Below are 17,575 nucleotides of genomic sequence, written 5' to 3' on the forward strand. Positions count from 1 at the left end.
TCTCCCTCCCTCCCCTCCCCACTACCATTGAGAAAGCAAGCAATTTGATATAGGTTATACATGTGTAGTCATGAAAACCTCCATCTCCACATTAGTCATGTCTGAACACTTCTAAGTGCAATATGTTTTTGGAGTTTTTCAACCTTTCATCAAATTGTTTCCAAATTTCCACAAGGGTTCATCATTTGAGCACAAAATGATTCCCAGCAGATGACCAGATACATGCATATACTCTTATATCACCAGAGTAGCTCCCTCCTTCCCCTGAAATTGTACTTTTTATCAGTTTTGTAATCATACAATCAAAATGAACTTTTGATTCTTGCAGATCAAATGTCAGGTTATTTGAAAACCATGATTATTGAGTACGTACATTACAAGCCATCTTGATACTATCACAATAAGAAACCATTACAAATATTCTGTGGGAATAAATTTTATATTGCCTCTTCTTGCAGTGTTAAGGCTGTTTTCTGACACTGCTGTTTTCTGATTAAAACCTCTATTTAAAATGACCTCATTGACAATACCAATCAGTTATTCAATAGTTTGATGTTAAGAGTGTAGCTGGTATGGTGGTAATAGAAAGAAAAGAAAAACCCACTTAAAGAGACTCTTTCCTTATTTGGAGATGGAATTTTGCAAACCAAGCTGTTGTGCTTCTACAGATGTTATCTTAAGAAAGTGTAAAGGGGCAGGTAGGGGGCAGCAGTGGAGACAGCCTTCCTCCTCACACTCTACTGTGTGGAGTCTTTACTTGTGAGAGTGTGACTGTAGTAGGAGCCATCTCAGTAAGGCTTGCAAACCAGGGAAGCAGTGGGCAGTGGCCGGCTTACTCCCTGATCCTGCTTGGAAGTCAGACAGTCATCACACAGATTATTTCTCACACTTACAAAAGTTATTACTTACATAAACACTGTTAATTTTTGGATAAAGGTCTTATGTCTCAAATATACAAAGAACTTTGTCAAATTAATAAGAATGAGTCATTTCCCAATTGATATATCAACAGGAAGTTTTTAGATTACGAAATCAAAGCTATATATTTTCACATGAAAAAATGCTCTAAATCACTGATTAGATATTTTAAAGTTGTTTTAGTTTGCATTTCATCTCACACTTATCAGATTGGCTAAAATGACAGAAGGGAAAAATGACATGTTGGGAGGGCATGCGGAAAAATTGGGATGATACACCGCTGGTGGAACTGTCAACTGATCCTTTTCGGAGAGCAACCAGGAATTATCCGTAGGAGTCATAAAACTGTACATCTTTTGACTCAGTAATACCACTACTAGGTCTGTTTCCTAACATAATCAGGGATAAAGGAAAAGAACCAGTATGTTCTAAAACATTTATAGCAATTCTCTTTGTGGTGGCAAAAAACTGGAAAATGAGAGGATGCCTACCATTTGAGAAATAGCTAAATAAGTTGTATGATTGTGATGGAATACTACTGTGCTATAAGAAATGTTGGTGATTTTAGAAAAAACATGGAAAGACTTACATGAAATAATGAAGAGTGAAATGAACAGAACCAAGAGAACAATGTATACAGTTAACAGCATTATTTGAAGAATAACTGAATTGACTAAACTATTCTGAGTATTATAAACACTCAAATCTACTACAAAAGACCTAGGAAGGAAGATGCTATCTACTGTCAGAGAAAGAATTTATAGTAGAAGTATATATATAGTGTGGGTGTGTATGTATGAGAGAGAGATAGAGAGAAATGGTGGCCTTCTCTAGTCTGGAGTGGGGAAGGATACAGTTTGGAACTTAAAATGTAACAAAATTTTTAAAAATTATTATAGCATGTCCTACATAAAACTCACAACTGCTTCATAATGTTCATAATCTTATATTTAGAATAATTAGGATAATTATAAAGTAGAATAAAATTTTATTTTACAACTACAAAATGTAAACTTGAATTTGGAGCTTTAGGAGGTAGAAGTTATTATAGCTATTGCAGGCTTTAGTGAATAAATCTAAAATAAAAACTACAGTACCACTCAGTGATTTGTTACAAAAGAAAATAATTGTAGTGCCACAATGTGTAATAAAACAATATCAATTTTGAGTCACCTGGACAAATTTCGAATCAGGGATCATCTGCTGCTACCATTAGCTGTTTGACAGTTGGCTTGTATAAGTTTTGTTGCTTACTGCATTTGAACATAAAGGACCTTGTATGAAAGTACCATAGTTATACTTCTCTATTTCAGTAATTTTAGTAAACTAGTTTCCCCAAAATTTCAATGTTTTAACACTTTAATCAAGAAAGATTTTGGATAAAACCTGAAATTTAACAGTCAAAGTTAATTGTCCTGCTTATTATCTCATTTTTTAAAACGTGGAAATCTCTTCATGATGAATACATAACCAGTTTGATGAGAAAATCCACTAAAACAGCAAGACAATAAGATTACTGCACTGTTTAAGAAAACATTAATATGACGAACAGAAAGCCCTAGAAAGACATGAACTGACTGATACAAAGTGAGCAAGTAAAACCAGTAAAATATACACAATAACAATGTAAATGGAAAGAACCAAATGAAACTGAAACGCCGTGAAATGATAATGTCCAAGTTGAGCTCCAAAGAAATGTGATTAAAGTTTTTTATATATTGGTAAATTCTGCCAAACAATTTTTTTCCACTCTTTGTTATAAGTGAAGGCTCTCTAGGGATAGGTGGGGAATGGGATGTATTTAAAAATGAAAGAGTAATAGAAATTTAAAATCCATTATGAGGTGAATGTAATAGGTGAATGAATTCCAAGCATGTGGGATTGCTACATGGCATGGTAACTTAAGATACAATGTCTGGCTGGATTGCAAAATGTTTGAGGTAAGGTCATGTCCATTGAGGCTGGAAAGATAGTTTGGGGCCAGGCTGTAAAGGGCCTTTTTAAAGGCTCAGGAGAGTAGTTTATGTTTTACACTAGAAACAAAAAGGAAGCCAGAGGAACGGAAACCATATGGTCAGATCTACAATTTAGAACATTTATAGGAGAACTAAAACACCCTACCTTCTCTGAAGGCGACCATCCATGACAATCATTATTTTATGCTTAAATTGAAGGATTTGTACACTAAGAACTTTATTTAAAAATTATACATAGCTTTGAGGCTTATAAAGCATTTGACACAACCTAAAGTCTTTAACATACATAATTTGAACTTTGCAGTAATCTTATGCAGTAGGCAACACAATTTATTTCATTCCTATTTTAAAGAGAAAGAAAATCAAGCTCAAGTGATTTGATAAAACTGATATTTCCTAGTTAGTAGAAGAGGTAAGTTTCAAGTGTAGGTCATTCCCATAACAACTATGACATGTGTCACCTACCTTCTACTCTAGAGCTTCTAGTGATCAGACTTAAAACTCAAAAGGTGGTCACCAACTCTTTCTGCTTATAAATCAGTTATCTTTATTTATATCATGTCACCACAAATAATTCACTTAAAAAGCTGGCAGTCAGTGGTGTTTTGGTTTTAAAAATGCCTGTACTGTATCTTGGCATCTGAATCACCAACTTCTGGTAAAGGCAAATGTGCTACCATGGACTGGAAATCAAGTCATCTGGGTTCTAATCTACCTTGGCCATTAATTAGCTGTGTGATCTTGGGCATACCATAATCTCTTCAGGTTGGTCACTTTATCTATAAAAAGAGGGGAGTGAACTAAATAACCACAGATAATGCTTTTGGATTTAAATGCCAGACCACTAATCCTAAGGAAGAGTATCTGCTCTTGGCCTTAGCTTTATGCCCTTTGTAATGTCTGTAGCTGACAGGGGAAAGGCAAAGGCCCACAGAGGCAGCAGAGAAAACAAAAACTAAGACCTAAGGAGTTCTTATAATCATCAAAGAGATTTCTAAGGTGAGAGAAAAATCATTTGGGGTTGGAGTGGTCAGTAAGATAAGAAAATATGACTAAGGGAGGGTAAAATCTGGATAGGCACAGAAAAGGGAGTATTATTTCACTATGATGCCAGGGATGACAAGATAAATAAATGACAAATGGTTATTGCCTTGGTCTGAATGAGAAAGCTTAAGGAAAAAGCATGGATGGAGAAACAGTGGGGAGTTAGATGATCTTGAATTCCCGTCTAAGGGTCTTAAGACTTCCAAAAGTACAGGTCAAAAAAGTGAGTGACATGATCAAAGCAGTCTTATGCAAATTAATCTGGACAAACCAGATAAAAGCCAGGTGGGAAAGTGATGAGGAACCTAAATTAACACACTAGTGCAAGTGGAAAAGAATAGGTGCCAGTCATTCCAAACAATCAACCAGACAGGGTGGCTGGAGGTGAAAGAACAAAAAAGAACAAGAGGTTTTGAGGCTGTTGTGATACAGGCTATTTTGGTGAGGAGAGACAGAGAAACTGAGAATAAAAAGTTCTACCTGTTTTATGACTATCAGGCCGTTATTAAAAGACTTTTTTCCCAGAAAAATTCTCATCTCGTCAATGTATTTACATGTATACTTAAATTTTTTAAAATTAACCTCCTTTATTATGTTCAGTTTGTGAGGCTGGACATTGGAAATAGCCGTTAGAAATATGAGATTAGTGTTCGATAATGAGACTAAAGTGTAGAGATGGGAGTCTCTGCATCCAAAGATATTTTGAATAAAAATTGCACATTCTCAGCTTACAAAAAATGATCTCCCAAGTGAGGAAGGTAAACAAAGTATTATAATCCTCATTTTAGAAAAGAGGAAAATGTCCACAAGTCACTCAGTTAGTAAGGGTGTTGAACTAGAATTGGCAAGATTCCTTCCCAATCTAAATTCTAAGATAAACTGATAGCTGGAGCTGGAACTCTTCCGACCTTCCAGTCAGTGCTCTTTATTCATACTACCATACACTTGCTTATAGGTGAGATTCTAGGAACAGATAAAATGAAAGGAACATATTTTGAGGTAGAAAATAAAAAGGAGGAACACTTCAATAATAAAGCTAAACAATGAAGCAAAATAATGCATAAGGCATGATGGGGATGTGACTCCTTTGCAGAAATGAGAAGTCTATGAGTGTGAAACATCTAATATATTTTCATGTATTGGATTTTCTGATTTTTTTTTCTCTCTTCTTTATTTCTTTCAAGAAGTAATCTTTATTCCTTGGGATGACTCTCTGGGAGGGGAGAGGGATATAAGGGGAAATTTAGGGGATTAAAAAAATATAACAATAAAAATTAATTTTTAAAAAAAGGGAATGAAGGGGACCAAGTACTGCCAGATCTCAAATTAATAGTGAATAATAATAGCTAAATTTATACAGCACCTACTTACTCCACGCCAAGCATTATACTACTTCATAATTATCATCTCACCTGATCTTCACAACAACCCTAGGCAGGAAGTATCGTTATTATCCCCATTTTATAGTTGGGGAAACTGAAGTAAACAAATGTTAACTGAAGGGGTCACACAGCTATTAAGTGTCTGAGGTCATATTTGAACTCAGGTCTTCTTGACTTGAGGCCCTGCAATCCATTCTATGTACCACCTGTAACTATATCATAAAGCTGTAATCAAATTATTTGTATTAATTTTAAAAGTTGATCAATGGAATGGAATAGGCAAAAATGTCTAGTAGTGATCAAACACAGCAAAGTATCATAGACTCAAGGAAATGAACTACTAATGAAGGCAAAGAATTCTTGTTTTTAAAAAAATGCTGCTAAGAGTCATTTGTTAAAACATTTTAGCAGAAACTAGATTTAGACCAACATTTTACACCATATTGCACAATTAACTCCCAGATATACAACTTAAATAATTAAAAAGTCACATTAAAAAATTAGCTAAGAGTGAAAGAAATACCTTCTAGAAATGCCTAACAGAAGTCTTAATTAAACAGGAATAGAAGTGATAAGAAACAATTCTGATGGCAAAAAGCTAAAATGCATTTGCATTATGAAAATCAGTGCAGCTAGAATTAGAAGATAAAGTAGAATGGGAAAAAATATTTGTAGCAAAAGAAATATTTTAGATTGTAGATTTAAATGTGAGATAATTAACACAAATTCCTAAGAACAAGAGCCACTGACCAATAGAAAAGGGCTAAAATGTTATGAACAGGCAAGTCTTTAAAAGAAATTAAAGCTATCAGCAACAACCATATGAAGTAATTCTTAAATTATTAAGAAAAATGTGTATTAAAAACTTGAAGGTTTCACGTCACACATGTTAGACTGGCAAAGATGAAAATGGCTAATGCTGGAAGGGATATGAGAAGATAGGAACACCGATGCACTGACGTTGGAGCTGAGGGCTGGCACAAAATTTCTGCAGAACAATTTGGTAAGTTTGAGGAACCTCATACTGTAGCCTTTGACTCTGCAATAAACCTAGGCATACAATGCCAGTATTAAAGGTGAAAGACCCCATATATAACAAAATATTAAGAATGGCACATTTGGTAGTAGCAAAGAAATGGAAGTAAAAAGTAGGTGCCCATCACTTGGGGAATGGCCTGGCTGAACAAAAACTGGGGTATATCATAGTAAATTATCGAGCGATAGGAAACGACAAACAGGAAGAAACTGGAGGGAAAACTTAGGAAAGACTTGTACCAACTGATACAGAATGAAATAAGCAGAAATAAGAACAATGTACAGTATTAACAAAAAAGAAAACACTGCAAAATTTCAGAACTCTGAGCAACGCAATGACTGACAGTGACCTGAGAAGACTAATGGTGAAATGTGTCTTTTTTTATTGAGGTGACAACTGCGGATAATTATGGCATACATTTTCAGACATGGTCAGTGTGTTGATTTGTTTTGCTTGGCCACTGATTTAAGTTTTTTGTGGAATCCGTGTAGGAGGAGTCATTGGGAAGTTACACAAAAGGAGTTATCAATAAAATATTTAAAAATTAAATTGTCTTCCATTAATTTTATATTAGGAACTTAACAGAAATAAAACCTGAACATTTCAATTCACAAAGAACAGAAATGAGGACTGCATATAAACCTTGTCACACTTTTTTAAAAGGTGTATATTAAATTTAACACGATAGCAATAAAGATCCTTTCCTTGCCTGTTACCTTCTGAACATTCTTTTTTTTCTGTGTAGTCAATTAGTTTAGTTTCAGATTTTAAATGAATAAAAATAAATTCTCTCCCTTCCATCTCCTCCATTAAAAAAGAAAAAGAAAACTTTTTAAACAAGTATGTATAGCTGAGAAAACAAATCTCTTTGGCTTTGTCCACAAACAAGTCTTAACTTGCAGCACCCTCAATACAACATTTTTGTCAGGAGATGAGTAGCATGTTTCATTGTAGGTCCTAAAATGTGGTCAATTAAAGTTAAGTCTTTCAAAGCTGTAAGTCTTTACAATGTTGTTAGTGTGTAAATTGTTCTGCTTCTGCTCATTTCATTTTGCATCAGTTCATAAAGCTCTTCACACTCTGCTCTGAAACCACTGCATTCCACAAAATTAGTCCATTACCTTCATATAACAAAACTTGTTCCGCCATTCCCCAACTGATAAGACTCCCTGTCTTTGTTTCCAGTTCTTCGCCACCACAAAAAGAGCTGTTATAGTTACGGATGGGTCCTTTTCTTCTTTCTCTGGTGTCTTTGGGGTAGCAGCCTAGTACTTGTATCTGAGTCAGAGGGTGTGCACAATTTAGCAACTTTATTGGCCTAGTTCCAAACTGCTTTCAAGAACTCTTGTAAAACTCGTAAAAATTCTTGTACTGTTCATTAGTGATGATTATAGAACTATTAAATGATAGTCTGTTAAGAGCTGAAAGGGCCTAGTAGCCCACACCCCTCATTTTATATACAGATGTGGGAAAACAAGGTTTAAAGAAGGCATGACCTACTTCATTTAGGTTAGTCTCACCTAACTATTTAATCTTTCTATATTTCCCATGATACCCAGTAAATATTTGACTTTAACTAAAGGGAAATACAGAGGGCTCAATGAACACCAAATTTATGAGCTATTTTCATGTGAAAAAATGACACTTAATTTCAGTTGGAAAGCAGAGATTTAAGATCAGGTCTTCTGTTTACCTCAACCACTTACCACTTGTGTGATGTTGTACAAATCACACTCTCTTAGTTTCCTCAACTGTAAAATGAAGGGTTTGCATTAGAGGATCACTAAATTCTATAATCTGATGATTCCAAATCCAATCTTTTCATCCCCACTACACCATAATGCCTCTTTTAAAGAAGCCAACACAGGAAACATGAAACCAGGAGTCAATTCTACTCTGCTTTAGAATTGTATGCACTTTGTGAAGATTTATATTTCTGATACTTTACATTATTGAAATTAGCTTCTTTTTCCAAAACAAATCACAGCATCAAAGAGAAAAGCGAGATAAGATGAAACTAGGCAAGATAATTGTTTCAAGAACAAAAATTTCCCTAGGAATATAAATTATCCCAAGTCATATAATTTATACAGGCAGCTGACTGTTTTGCCTAAGTCATTTCACTGAAGAGATTACACACTATAAAGCAGAGCTGTAATAATTTTACACGCTGAGACCTCTTTAAATTCTGTGTGTCCTTCTGAATACTTGCTTGATTAGCAGGCACTAGGTACTGAAAAGGAAGAAACAAGGTCAAGGTTCTCAACCCACCTTCCAAGTCATGTCCATATTTCCTGTAAATCATATTCTGGCATTCACAATACAAGCGGTAGGTATCTGGCCTACCTGTTTGCAGTCCAAGGAATCCACAAATTCAGACCAGAAGACTTTATCTAGGTTGGTTTCCTTGCAATGTTCTTGCTCCCTTCATTAGGGACAAAGGGACAGAATGACAGGGTTTTTATTTTTCCTCCTGTAAAGGGACTTATTTTAACGGGGTTGGATGTGGGAGAGGGAGGAGAAAAAGAACTCATCCTTGAAGAAGTAAGTTTGGTAGGGGAGTGGCTTTTTTTTAAAGTATGCATGTAATGAGAACAGCTGGAAATGTTGAAGACGTACTGTTTCTCCGTGGTGGTGAGCTATCATCCAGTCTAACTCCCTCATTTTTCAGGTGAGTAAAGGGTCACAGACTCATCCTAGATCACACAGGTAAGACTCAATATTTGAACCTCTGACTCCAAAATGCATGACACCAATCAGAGCTACAATTTTTAGAACATTTTAATTCTAGGCTCAGATAGGTTAGACCATGGAAGGCTGGTTATCTCCTGGTTAGGGATTCAAAAGGTTTCATGAAAATGTTTCTTTAAAAGCAGTTTCACTGAATAATACACTATTTGGAAAAAAAAAGTTAATTTTCTTCCCCTCAAGATTTAGTCATCAAAATTGCCCTTATGATACCTAGGATAAAACTCGAATAGGAGACTGGCTGAATCACTACTAGGTGGTGAACTGGATGCTGTTCATAATGTAATAAATAAACTAAATTTACTCATTCCAATTAAAAGCATTCTTCATCCCTAAAACCAAGTTCAATTACAATCTGGCACTATAACATCTGGCAGCTAGGTGGCGTTCAAATCCTGCCTCAGACTCTAGCTGCGTGACCCTGGACCAGTCACTTAACCCTGTTTCCCCTCAGTTTCCTCATCTGTAACATGAGCTGGAGAAGGAAAAGGACAAACTACTCCACTATTTTTGCCAAGAAAGCCCCAAAGGGGGTCATTAAGAGTTGGACATGACTGAACAACAACAAAAACACATAAGTACAATGGGGAGTGGAGGGGAGGACACTAGCAAATGTTAGAATAATTAATAAACTAACATTTATATAGCACTAAGTCCTTTACAATTATTTATCTTATTTAATCCTCACAACAAGAAACCGAGGGTGATGTAAGTGAAGTGACTTGCCCAGGGTCACACAAGTATTAAGTGTCTGAGGTCGAATTTGAACTCAGGTCTTACTGACTACAGGGCCAGTGCTTTATCTACTGCCCTGATACTAAACACAATTAGTAGTTTCTCCTCCAAAAATGGGAGTTTAAAAATTATTTCCTTTTTGAAAAGGAGTGAACACTTTCCTGAATGTTGCTTTTACAATCTTTAAAGAAAAATACAGAAACATAAAGCACAACAAATGCAAAAAGCTTTCTAAAACTATAAAAGAATTCAATTATCTAAAAATATTTTGCTTTTAACTTTTAAAATGCTTCAGATCTGATACCAAAAGCAAAGTCAAGTTACCTGTTAAGATTCTGGTACTACACTGACAAAAACCAAAAGCCAAAACAAAACCCCAACACCACCACGGAGAAACAGGACATCTTCAACATTCCCAGCTGTTCTCATTACATGCATACTTTAAAAAAAAAAGTCACTCTCCTACCAAACTTACTTTCTTCAAGGATGAGTTCTTTTTCTCCTCCCTCTCTCACATTCGACCCCGTTAAAATAAGTCCCTTTACAGGAGGAAAAATAACAATTCTGTCCCTTTGTCCCCCATGAAGACAGCAGGAACACTGCAAGGAAACACACCCGGAACACAGAATTAAATCTCAAAGTTCCAACCACGAAAACAAAAGTCAAATCTAGCACTATTTAATCATTTCAACCATGAAAGCAAAAACAAGTAAAATGAGGTGGTTTCCCCCCACGTCCCTGGAATCAGAGACCTGGACAAAAGCTTCGGGCAAACGGACAGCGAGGGCCAAACAACTCTCAGGACGCTGGCGTTCACAGAAAAGTTGGCCGTAAGAATGCACCGGGCAAGTGGAGAGAGACTTCCGAAGTCCGGGTCCCCGCACGGAGAGGCCCGGGAAGGGGCAGCGGGCGATCCCAGGGCGCGCATTCCCGGCGGCGGCGGGATCGCAAAGTCACCAGCGCCCATCGAAGTTGCCTGCAGAGAAGCCGACGCACCGCAGCGAGCGCGCAGGGCCCTCCGTGCATGTCACACGCCTGCACACACAGACCCTCTCCTCTCTCTCTCTCTCTCTCTCTCCCCCCTCCCCCGTGGCGACATGACAGCAGGGTCGCCACACACCCACACGCACTCACACGCCGTGTGTCTCGCCCGCTCGCTCGCGTCCCCCGCCTCCCCGCCCCTTTTCTCCCCTCCCCCAGCTAGCGGCGCGGCTCCGCTCGGCTCGCCCTCTCCAGGGCCTCGCGCGCGCGCGGCGGGAAAGGGGCTCGCTCACCTTGGGTGCTGTAGGGAGGGGTGGCGGAGATGGGGGAGCCTGGGGGCGCGGCGGGGGCGGCGGCGGGAGGGGGGGGCGTCTCGGCGGCCCCCAGGAGCGGGGCGGGCAGCATGAGGTAGCGCTGGGGGGCGGGCAGGCAGCGCTGGCAGAAGGAGTGCAGGCAGGGCAGCAGCTTGGGCGCCCGGCTCTGGATGTTCTGGTGACAGACGGCGCAAGTGTCCAACAGGTTGAGGCGGGCCGCCTCCCCGCCGCGCTCCGAGTCCGGGCCCTGCCGGCTCTCGGCCTCATTCTCCCCGCTCGGGACCGCGGCCGCCGGGGCCCCCGACGCCGCCGCAGCCGCAGCCGCCGCCGCCGCTGCCACGGCCGCTTTCTCCACAGCCACCTCCATTGTCCTGTCCCCGCCGCTGCCGCCGCCGCCGCCGCCGAGGGAGAAGGGGGAGCGCGGTCTCCGCCCGCCGCCGCCTCCTCCTCCTTCCAACCACCGCCCCCGTCCTCCTCCTCCTCCTCCGGACTAGGGGGCGGGGAGGAGCGGGAGGGAGGCGCAGAGGAAGCCGCCTCCCCGGTGGCGCGGCCGGAAGGAGGCAGAGGAGTCAGCAGGGACCGCTCGTCGCGGGCGGCGGGAAGCCTCGCCCGGGCCGCCGCGGTCCACGAGTCCTCCCCGGCTTCAGCTTCTCCCAGGCACTCGCCCTTCTCTCTCCGGCTCCGCTCCCGGACCGGCCGCTCACCACCTCCTCCTCCCGCCTCCCCCGCCCTCCGAGGGCGGCCTCCTCCTCGACTCCGCCCTCCCCTCGCAACTAGGACGACCGCAAAAAAAGCCCCGCAGCCCAATGACCGCCGCCTCTCGCGAGGGGGCGGAGCCTGCCCGGGACTACCCAGGCTCGCCCCGGGAGAGGGGAGCGCGAGAGGGCGCGGGGAGGAGGGAGGGGTCCGGAGGCAGGCGCAGGCCCCGCCTCCCTCCGCGGAACTCCGCCGGCGGTTGGGCTGTTGGTGGCGGTTTCGTACCGCGGAGGAGGAGGAGGGTTCTGTTTGTTGTATTGGCCCGGCCGGAGTGGCGCCCTCCCTCCTCCAGCCTGCGCCCTCCCTGCTTCCAACCACCTAGCATCTCACTCGGTACACTCCCCCGCCCCCCGCGGCGCTCTTCCCTCCCCCAGAGCGTCCTCCGCCCCCCAGCCTTCCCTACCGGGAGCGGTGATTAATAAGTAACAGCCCAAGATAACTCTCTCCCGGCCCTTTGCGTAGTAGAGTGAGGGGCACGACCTCCTGGGGCTCTGTGTTAAAAGGAACAACAGAGAAATCTTTTTGTGTCGCGGACCCCTCTGGCAATCGGGGAAGCCTGTGGACTGACACCTCAGAATCTTATATTTAGATGCATAAGCTAAAATGCATAGGATTGCAAAAGAAACCCAAGTGTGCATATTGAAATACAGTGGTCAGATTGCATGTGTGTATAAAGTACGTGGAATCTCAGGTTGAGAACCTTTGCTTTAGGAGGAATAAAGTTCTGGAAGGGGTTTGGGAGTGGAAGGAACAGGAGACAAGAGAGACCTTTCTAAGAGAAAAATAGAAGTGGTGGGGTTTTTTTTCTTTCAAGGCAGGAGGTCCACGGATTTTTACAATCTGCTTTTTTTTTAAAACAAGAATAATGAATGGAAAAGGTGGGGAGAATTGTGGGTGGAACTTGAAGTGAACCCTTACAAAGCTGGGTGAGCGAGAGAGTGAGAGTGAGTAGATGAATGGATCGAGTCAGTCCTCTTTTATGCTGATCGCACTTAACGCTGTGAGAGATTCACTTAAGAACGCCTCGATTCCTAGCATGGGTTGAAACAGTTTATCAGGAAAAAATGTTGAGTTTCTTTAAATAAGATCCTCGGGACGAATTTTAGGGATAACGGAGTAGAAAAGGCTAGAAGGGAATCTATTAGTCAACTTTTCCTTGTGGAAAAACAAAACACATGCACACAGGATTTTCAAAACCTTTGTATTAAAAGGTTTGCCCCTGGGATCTTTAGAAAAGATGCAGGCAGCCGTTCTTCCCAGTCCCAACAGATTTTAAACTTCTTGAAGACAAGTATATCAAACACCAGATCTTTCAAGGAATAGAGCTCAGGGATCAAGCCTTAAACTCTTCACCTGCTGGAAATCTGACTGCGGTGTCGTCGTTCCCCCCCCCCCCCCCCCCCGCGACAGTCTAGAGAAGAGGTCTAGGAAGTAGCTCTGAATCTGAATCCAGGCAGATCCCATGGGACTAGATCACCAGGCATCTATATACCCAAGATGCCCCAGATGATCTCCTGAAGTGCTAGTAAAAATTAAGATCTAGGAATCTTTGAGAGCCAGAGCCCCTGTTGTGAGAAAGTACTTCCCCAGCCTATGGCTAATAATAGTAATCAACGAGCATTTAGGAACTACCTACTTTGCCCAGAAGACTTATCTTCCAGAGTTCAAATCTGGCCTCAAACTAGTTGTGTTAACCTGGACAATTCACTTAACCCTGTTTGCCTCAGTTTCCTCATCTGTAAAATGAGCTGGAGAAGGAAATGGCAAATCATTCTGGTATCTTTGCCAAGAATACCCCAAATTGGGTCAAGAGTCTTACACAATTGAACAACACTTTGCATCAGACTTGACCTGGGGATACAAGCAAAACAAAACAAGTCCTCCCAGAAAATGCTTGCTTTTTATTAAGTGGGCAGAAGTAAAGTGAAGACAATGGGGTTAAAGAGTGAGTGGAGTGGAGAATATGGAAACTGTAAAGGACTTATTATGAATACCCAAAAGGTGATTCTGGGCATCCTGAAGGTTTTTCAAAGATGGGGGGAAGGGAATAGAATCTGGACCTGTTTTAAGAGAAACAGTCAATGTCTAAGAGTACCAGCATGGCATAGTGAGCAAAGAGCTGGCCTAAAAATAGTCTTTGTTCAAGTCCTACCAATGACACATTTTTGTCTGGGTAGCCCTGGGCAAGTCATTTAATCTCCCACTGCTTAAGCAGCAGAGAAAGTGTTGAACTATATCGGTGAAATTACTGATCTAGTCCCTGTTCCCAGAGGAGGAAATCTCTCTTTTCCTCCACTAGACATTCAGATTTAGAGAATTTTTAACTAGCTTCCCGTTTTTTATACAGGCCCTGAAGGGCATTACCAAGTCCCTCAAATCAATTGGAACAGACTTTTATAGTTGAAGTCAGTTTCAACCTCACCCAACTTAAACATCTTTGTTTGCTTCAAGAGAGGTGTCCATGAATATGATATTCCCGTAAAGCAAAGGAGCTTGGATTACAACCAAGGATCAAACTACCTAGCGAAAATGGGCATTATCTTTCAGGGGAGGAGATGGAAATTCAACGACTTTCAAACCTTCCTGATAAAAAGACCAGAACTCAACAGAAAATTTGATCTTCAAATACAAGACTCAAGAGAGACATAAAAAGGTAAACAGGACAGAAAAAAACAACATGTTATTAATAAGGGTGAATTGTTTACATCCCTACAAGGGAAGATGACACTTGTAACTCTTGAGAACTGTATTGTTATTACACCATGTTAAAGGGGTATACATAAAGGGGGTGGTATAAATTGACTTTGATGTAATGATAAAAAAAAATCTAATCAAATGGGTTAAATGGATCCAAGTAAGTGGATTAATCTGATCTAACTAAGAAAATGTACTGAGAGAAAAGGAAAGGAGGAGGCAGACAGGGTAAATTACATTACAGGAAAAGGCACAAAAACCTATTACAGCAAAGGGAAAGAAAGGAGGGAGATGAGCATTTTATGAACCTTACTCTCATCAGATTTGACTCAAGAAGGGAATAACATAATCAGTTAGGTACTAATATTGATAGACTTAACCCTTCTCAGCAATACAAGGATCTAAGACATCTCCAAAGACCTCATGATGGAAAATGCTATCCACATCCAAAGAAAAAACCATGGAGTTTGAATGCAGATTGAAGCATACCATTTGCTGGGTTTTTTTCTTCTGTTGCGTTTTGTTTCCTCTTTCTAGTGGTTCCTCCTATTGGTTCTAATTCTTACTTACAACATCACTAATGTGAAAATATGTTTAATAGGAATATATCTGTATATTCTATATCAGATTGCATGCCATCTTGGGGAGGGAGAACAAGGAGGGAGGGAGGGAAGGAGAGAAAAATTTAAAACTCAAAAGCTTATGGAAGTGATTGTTGATAAATAAAATAAATTAATTTTTAAAAAAAGAGAAAAGTGTCCATGGCAGTTCCTTTTCAATTGACCCCTTATATCAGGAATCCAAAACAAAATGGATAAACTTATATTAACTGATGCAGAAGAAACCAGTGAAGTAAGTAGAACAAGAAAAACAATATACCCAATGACTATAACAATGCATGCTTTGTAGAGAGGGGGGAAGGTGTGTATTTAGAAATGGGTATAATATAAAAAACAAAAGATAACAACAAAACTATTTTTACTTGATCCTGTTATCCAATGTCTCTCCCCCCTTTCATAGTGTCAGGGGAATTCTCATGACTTGGAGGAATGAGGCCTCTTGGAAGAGAGGTATGCTCATCAGTAAGGTCCAATGACAGTGGGTCAAAGAAAGGAGGCCAAACTGAAAGCAATTTATTGTCACAATAAGGAATACTGCTCTTGATGAATAGCAGATTCAGCTTTCTAGGGTACAAATTTGGTTTTTTCTAACTTTTTAGGCCCTCTTAGTATACACAATAAGTAGCATTCTTCAGCAACTTTGGATGGATAAGTAAAGTTTCATAGGAGACGGAGGGGTAGAAAAAGAGGGGGGAATTATTTGAGGGGAGCATTTGGAATGCAAATAGCAGGATTTATTAAAAGAAAACATTCCCTATTCAAGAGCAAGAGACAAAGAGAAAGGATCAAATACTTTTACAATTTCTTAAAGTTCTTTTAGGCAAACTGGCTGGATAGATCTTTTCTCCAAGAGCAAGTAGTTGCTATGACAGTGTTTGAGACCATTCACTTTTCTATATCTATTCTCCTTACTTTCTACTATTAGGCCTCCAAGCAGTTGGGGGATTTCTACATTGTTAGTCTATATCAGAGATGTTACAAAATTATTGTGGTTTCTAATTTTCCCCTACAAGACCCAAACTCCAAGAAAAAGTCACCTATGCAGGTTAATACTGGTGTCCTCAACTTCCTTACCTCTTACTCACTTCTCAACCACATACAAACTGAAATTGTTCTCTCCTGCCTAACCAAGACCTAAATTTAATGGCCTTTTCTCAGTCTCTAACCTTTCTTGACCTTCTTTTTCTGCAATTTTTGACACTAATTCATCTTTTACTCTTCTCTTTCCCTCACCCTTTCATGCTCTGTCACCCAACTCATATGTAATTGTTATCAATTCTCATCCCACAAAATTGCTCATACCTACATCCATCCCCTTAGCTCCACCCTTATGACCACTGTCCTAGTTTGGGCTCCCATAATAGACAATAAATAGATGGTTAATTGGATCCTTATTTTATTCCAATTAGTATTAATCAGTCTGATATGATTCCATAAGGGTAGTATTTATAAGTTCTGCATATTAGGCCCTGGAGCTATGAACTTCAGATTGTAAATTCATTTGCTTAACCTTATGAAGTTAACTAGAGGACCTCTCTACCCTTCTTTTTGTCTTGTTATGGTGATCAAGCCTAGCATGGAGGAGATTACTCAATACATGGAAAGTCCCCCAGTTATTTTTGTTGTCCCTCCATCCCTCATCATCTCTATTGTCCAACATGGGGATGCGACCATGAGCACTTGGCCAGTGAGTGATCCTGATTGCCAGCCTGCTTTATGTCTTTCTACCAGCCCATGGACCCATGTAGGTGTTTTGACGTCTGTTTATCAACCCAGCATATGGTTTGGTAGCACCTCCTGGAAGGTCAAGATAGGTCTGGCCCATTTGTCAACTAATGGGATTCTGTATTTTGTGCAGATCTTCCTGGAGGGTCAAAGATAAGATCTGTCAACCAATGAGATTCTATATTTTTAACTTGCTTCATCTGTATTGTCTGGATACTACCCACTATAGGAAGGGGTCATCTGAGATTGTGAGAAAGATTTGGGATCTACTACATTAGGGAGGAACATGGACTCTTTAATAAAGTGCCATGAGCTCAGAGCTCTGTCCCAGATTCTTTTATTGTAGGTTGGACAATTTTGAACTGGAGTTCAAATAACCTCTGAGATAGGACTCCATGTTTGCTTGACTCAACATCCATTTATTTCCCTGACTTTCTTCGTGTTCTCCTTTCATGAGACCTAATTGGCTCCAGCATCCTTGACAAAGCTTCCTGGACTTGGGGCATAAAAAGTCTCAGCCCTGTGTAGTCCAGGCCTTTCAAACTTGGTGGCTGTCTAAGACCACATAATGGCAGGTTGGGACAAGTGGAATTGACCCCTTGTTTCACATTGTGGTTGAGTTGGGGGAAAAGCCTTGCAAATACCA

At 40.4% G+C, this 17,575-nt stretch overlaps 1 protein-coding gene across 4 annotated transcripts in view; it reads right to left on the minus strand.

Annotated features, from left to right (window-relative positions):
* The window catches only part of TRIM24 (tripartite motif containing 24), a 105,086-nt gene extending 93,503 nt beyond the window's left edge, over positions 1-11,583 (minus strand). For 3 of the 4 annotated variants that reach the window (XM_078153505.1, XM_020997965.2, XM_020997962.2), the window contains exon 1: positions 11,114-11,583. In XM_078153505.1, coding sequence (XP_078009631.1) covers positions 11,114-11,501 — 388 coding nt within the window. In that variant the 5' untranslated portion in view covers positions 11,502-11,583. The remainder of the gene's footprint in view (positions 1-11,113) is intronic. The other variant, XM_020997961.2, reaches the window with a different exon arrangement.
* Positions 11,584-17,575: the final 5,992 nt, after the last annotated feature.

This window comes from Phascolarctos cinereus, unplaced genomic scaffold (genome assembly GCF_003287225.1).
Source record: "Phascolarctos cinereus isolate Bilbo 61053 unplaced genomic scaffold, phaCin_HiC Scaffold_1;HRSCAF=81, whole genome shotgun sequence".
In the NCBI taxonomy this organism is placed as follows: Eukaryota; Metazoa; Chordata; class Mammalia; order Diprotodontia; family Phascolarctidae; genus Phascolarctos; species Phascolarctos cinereus.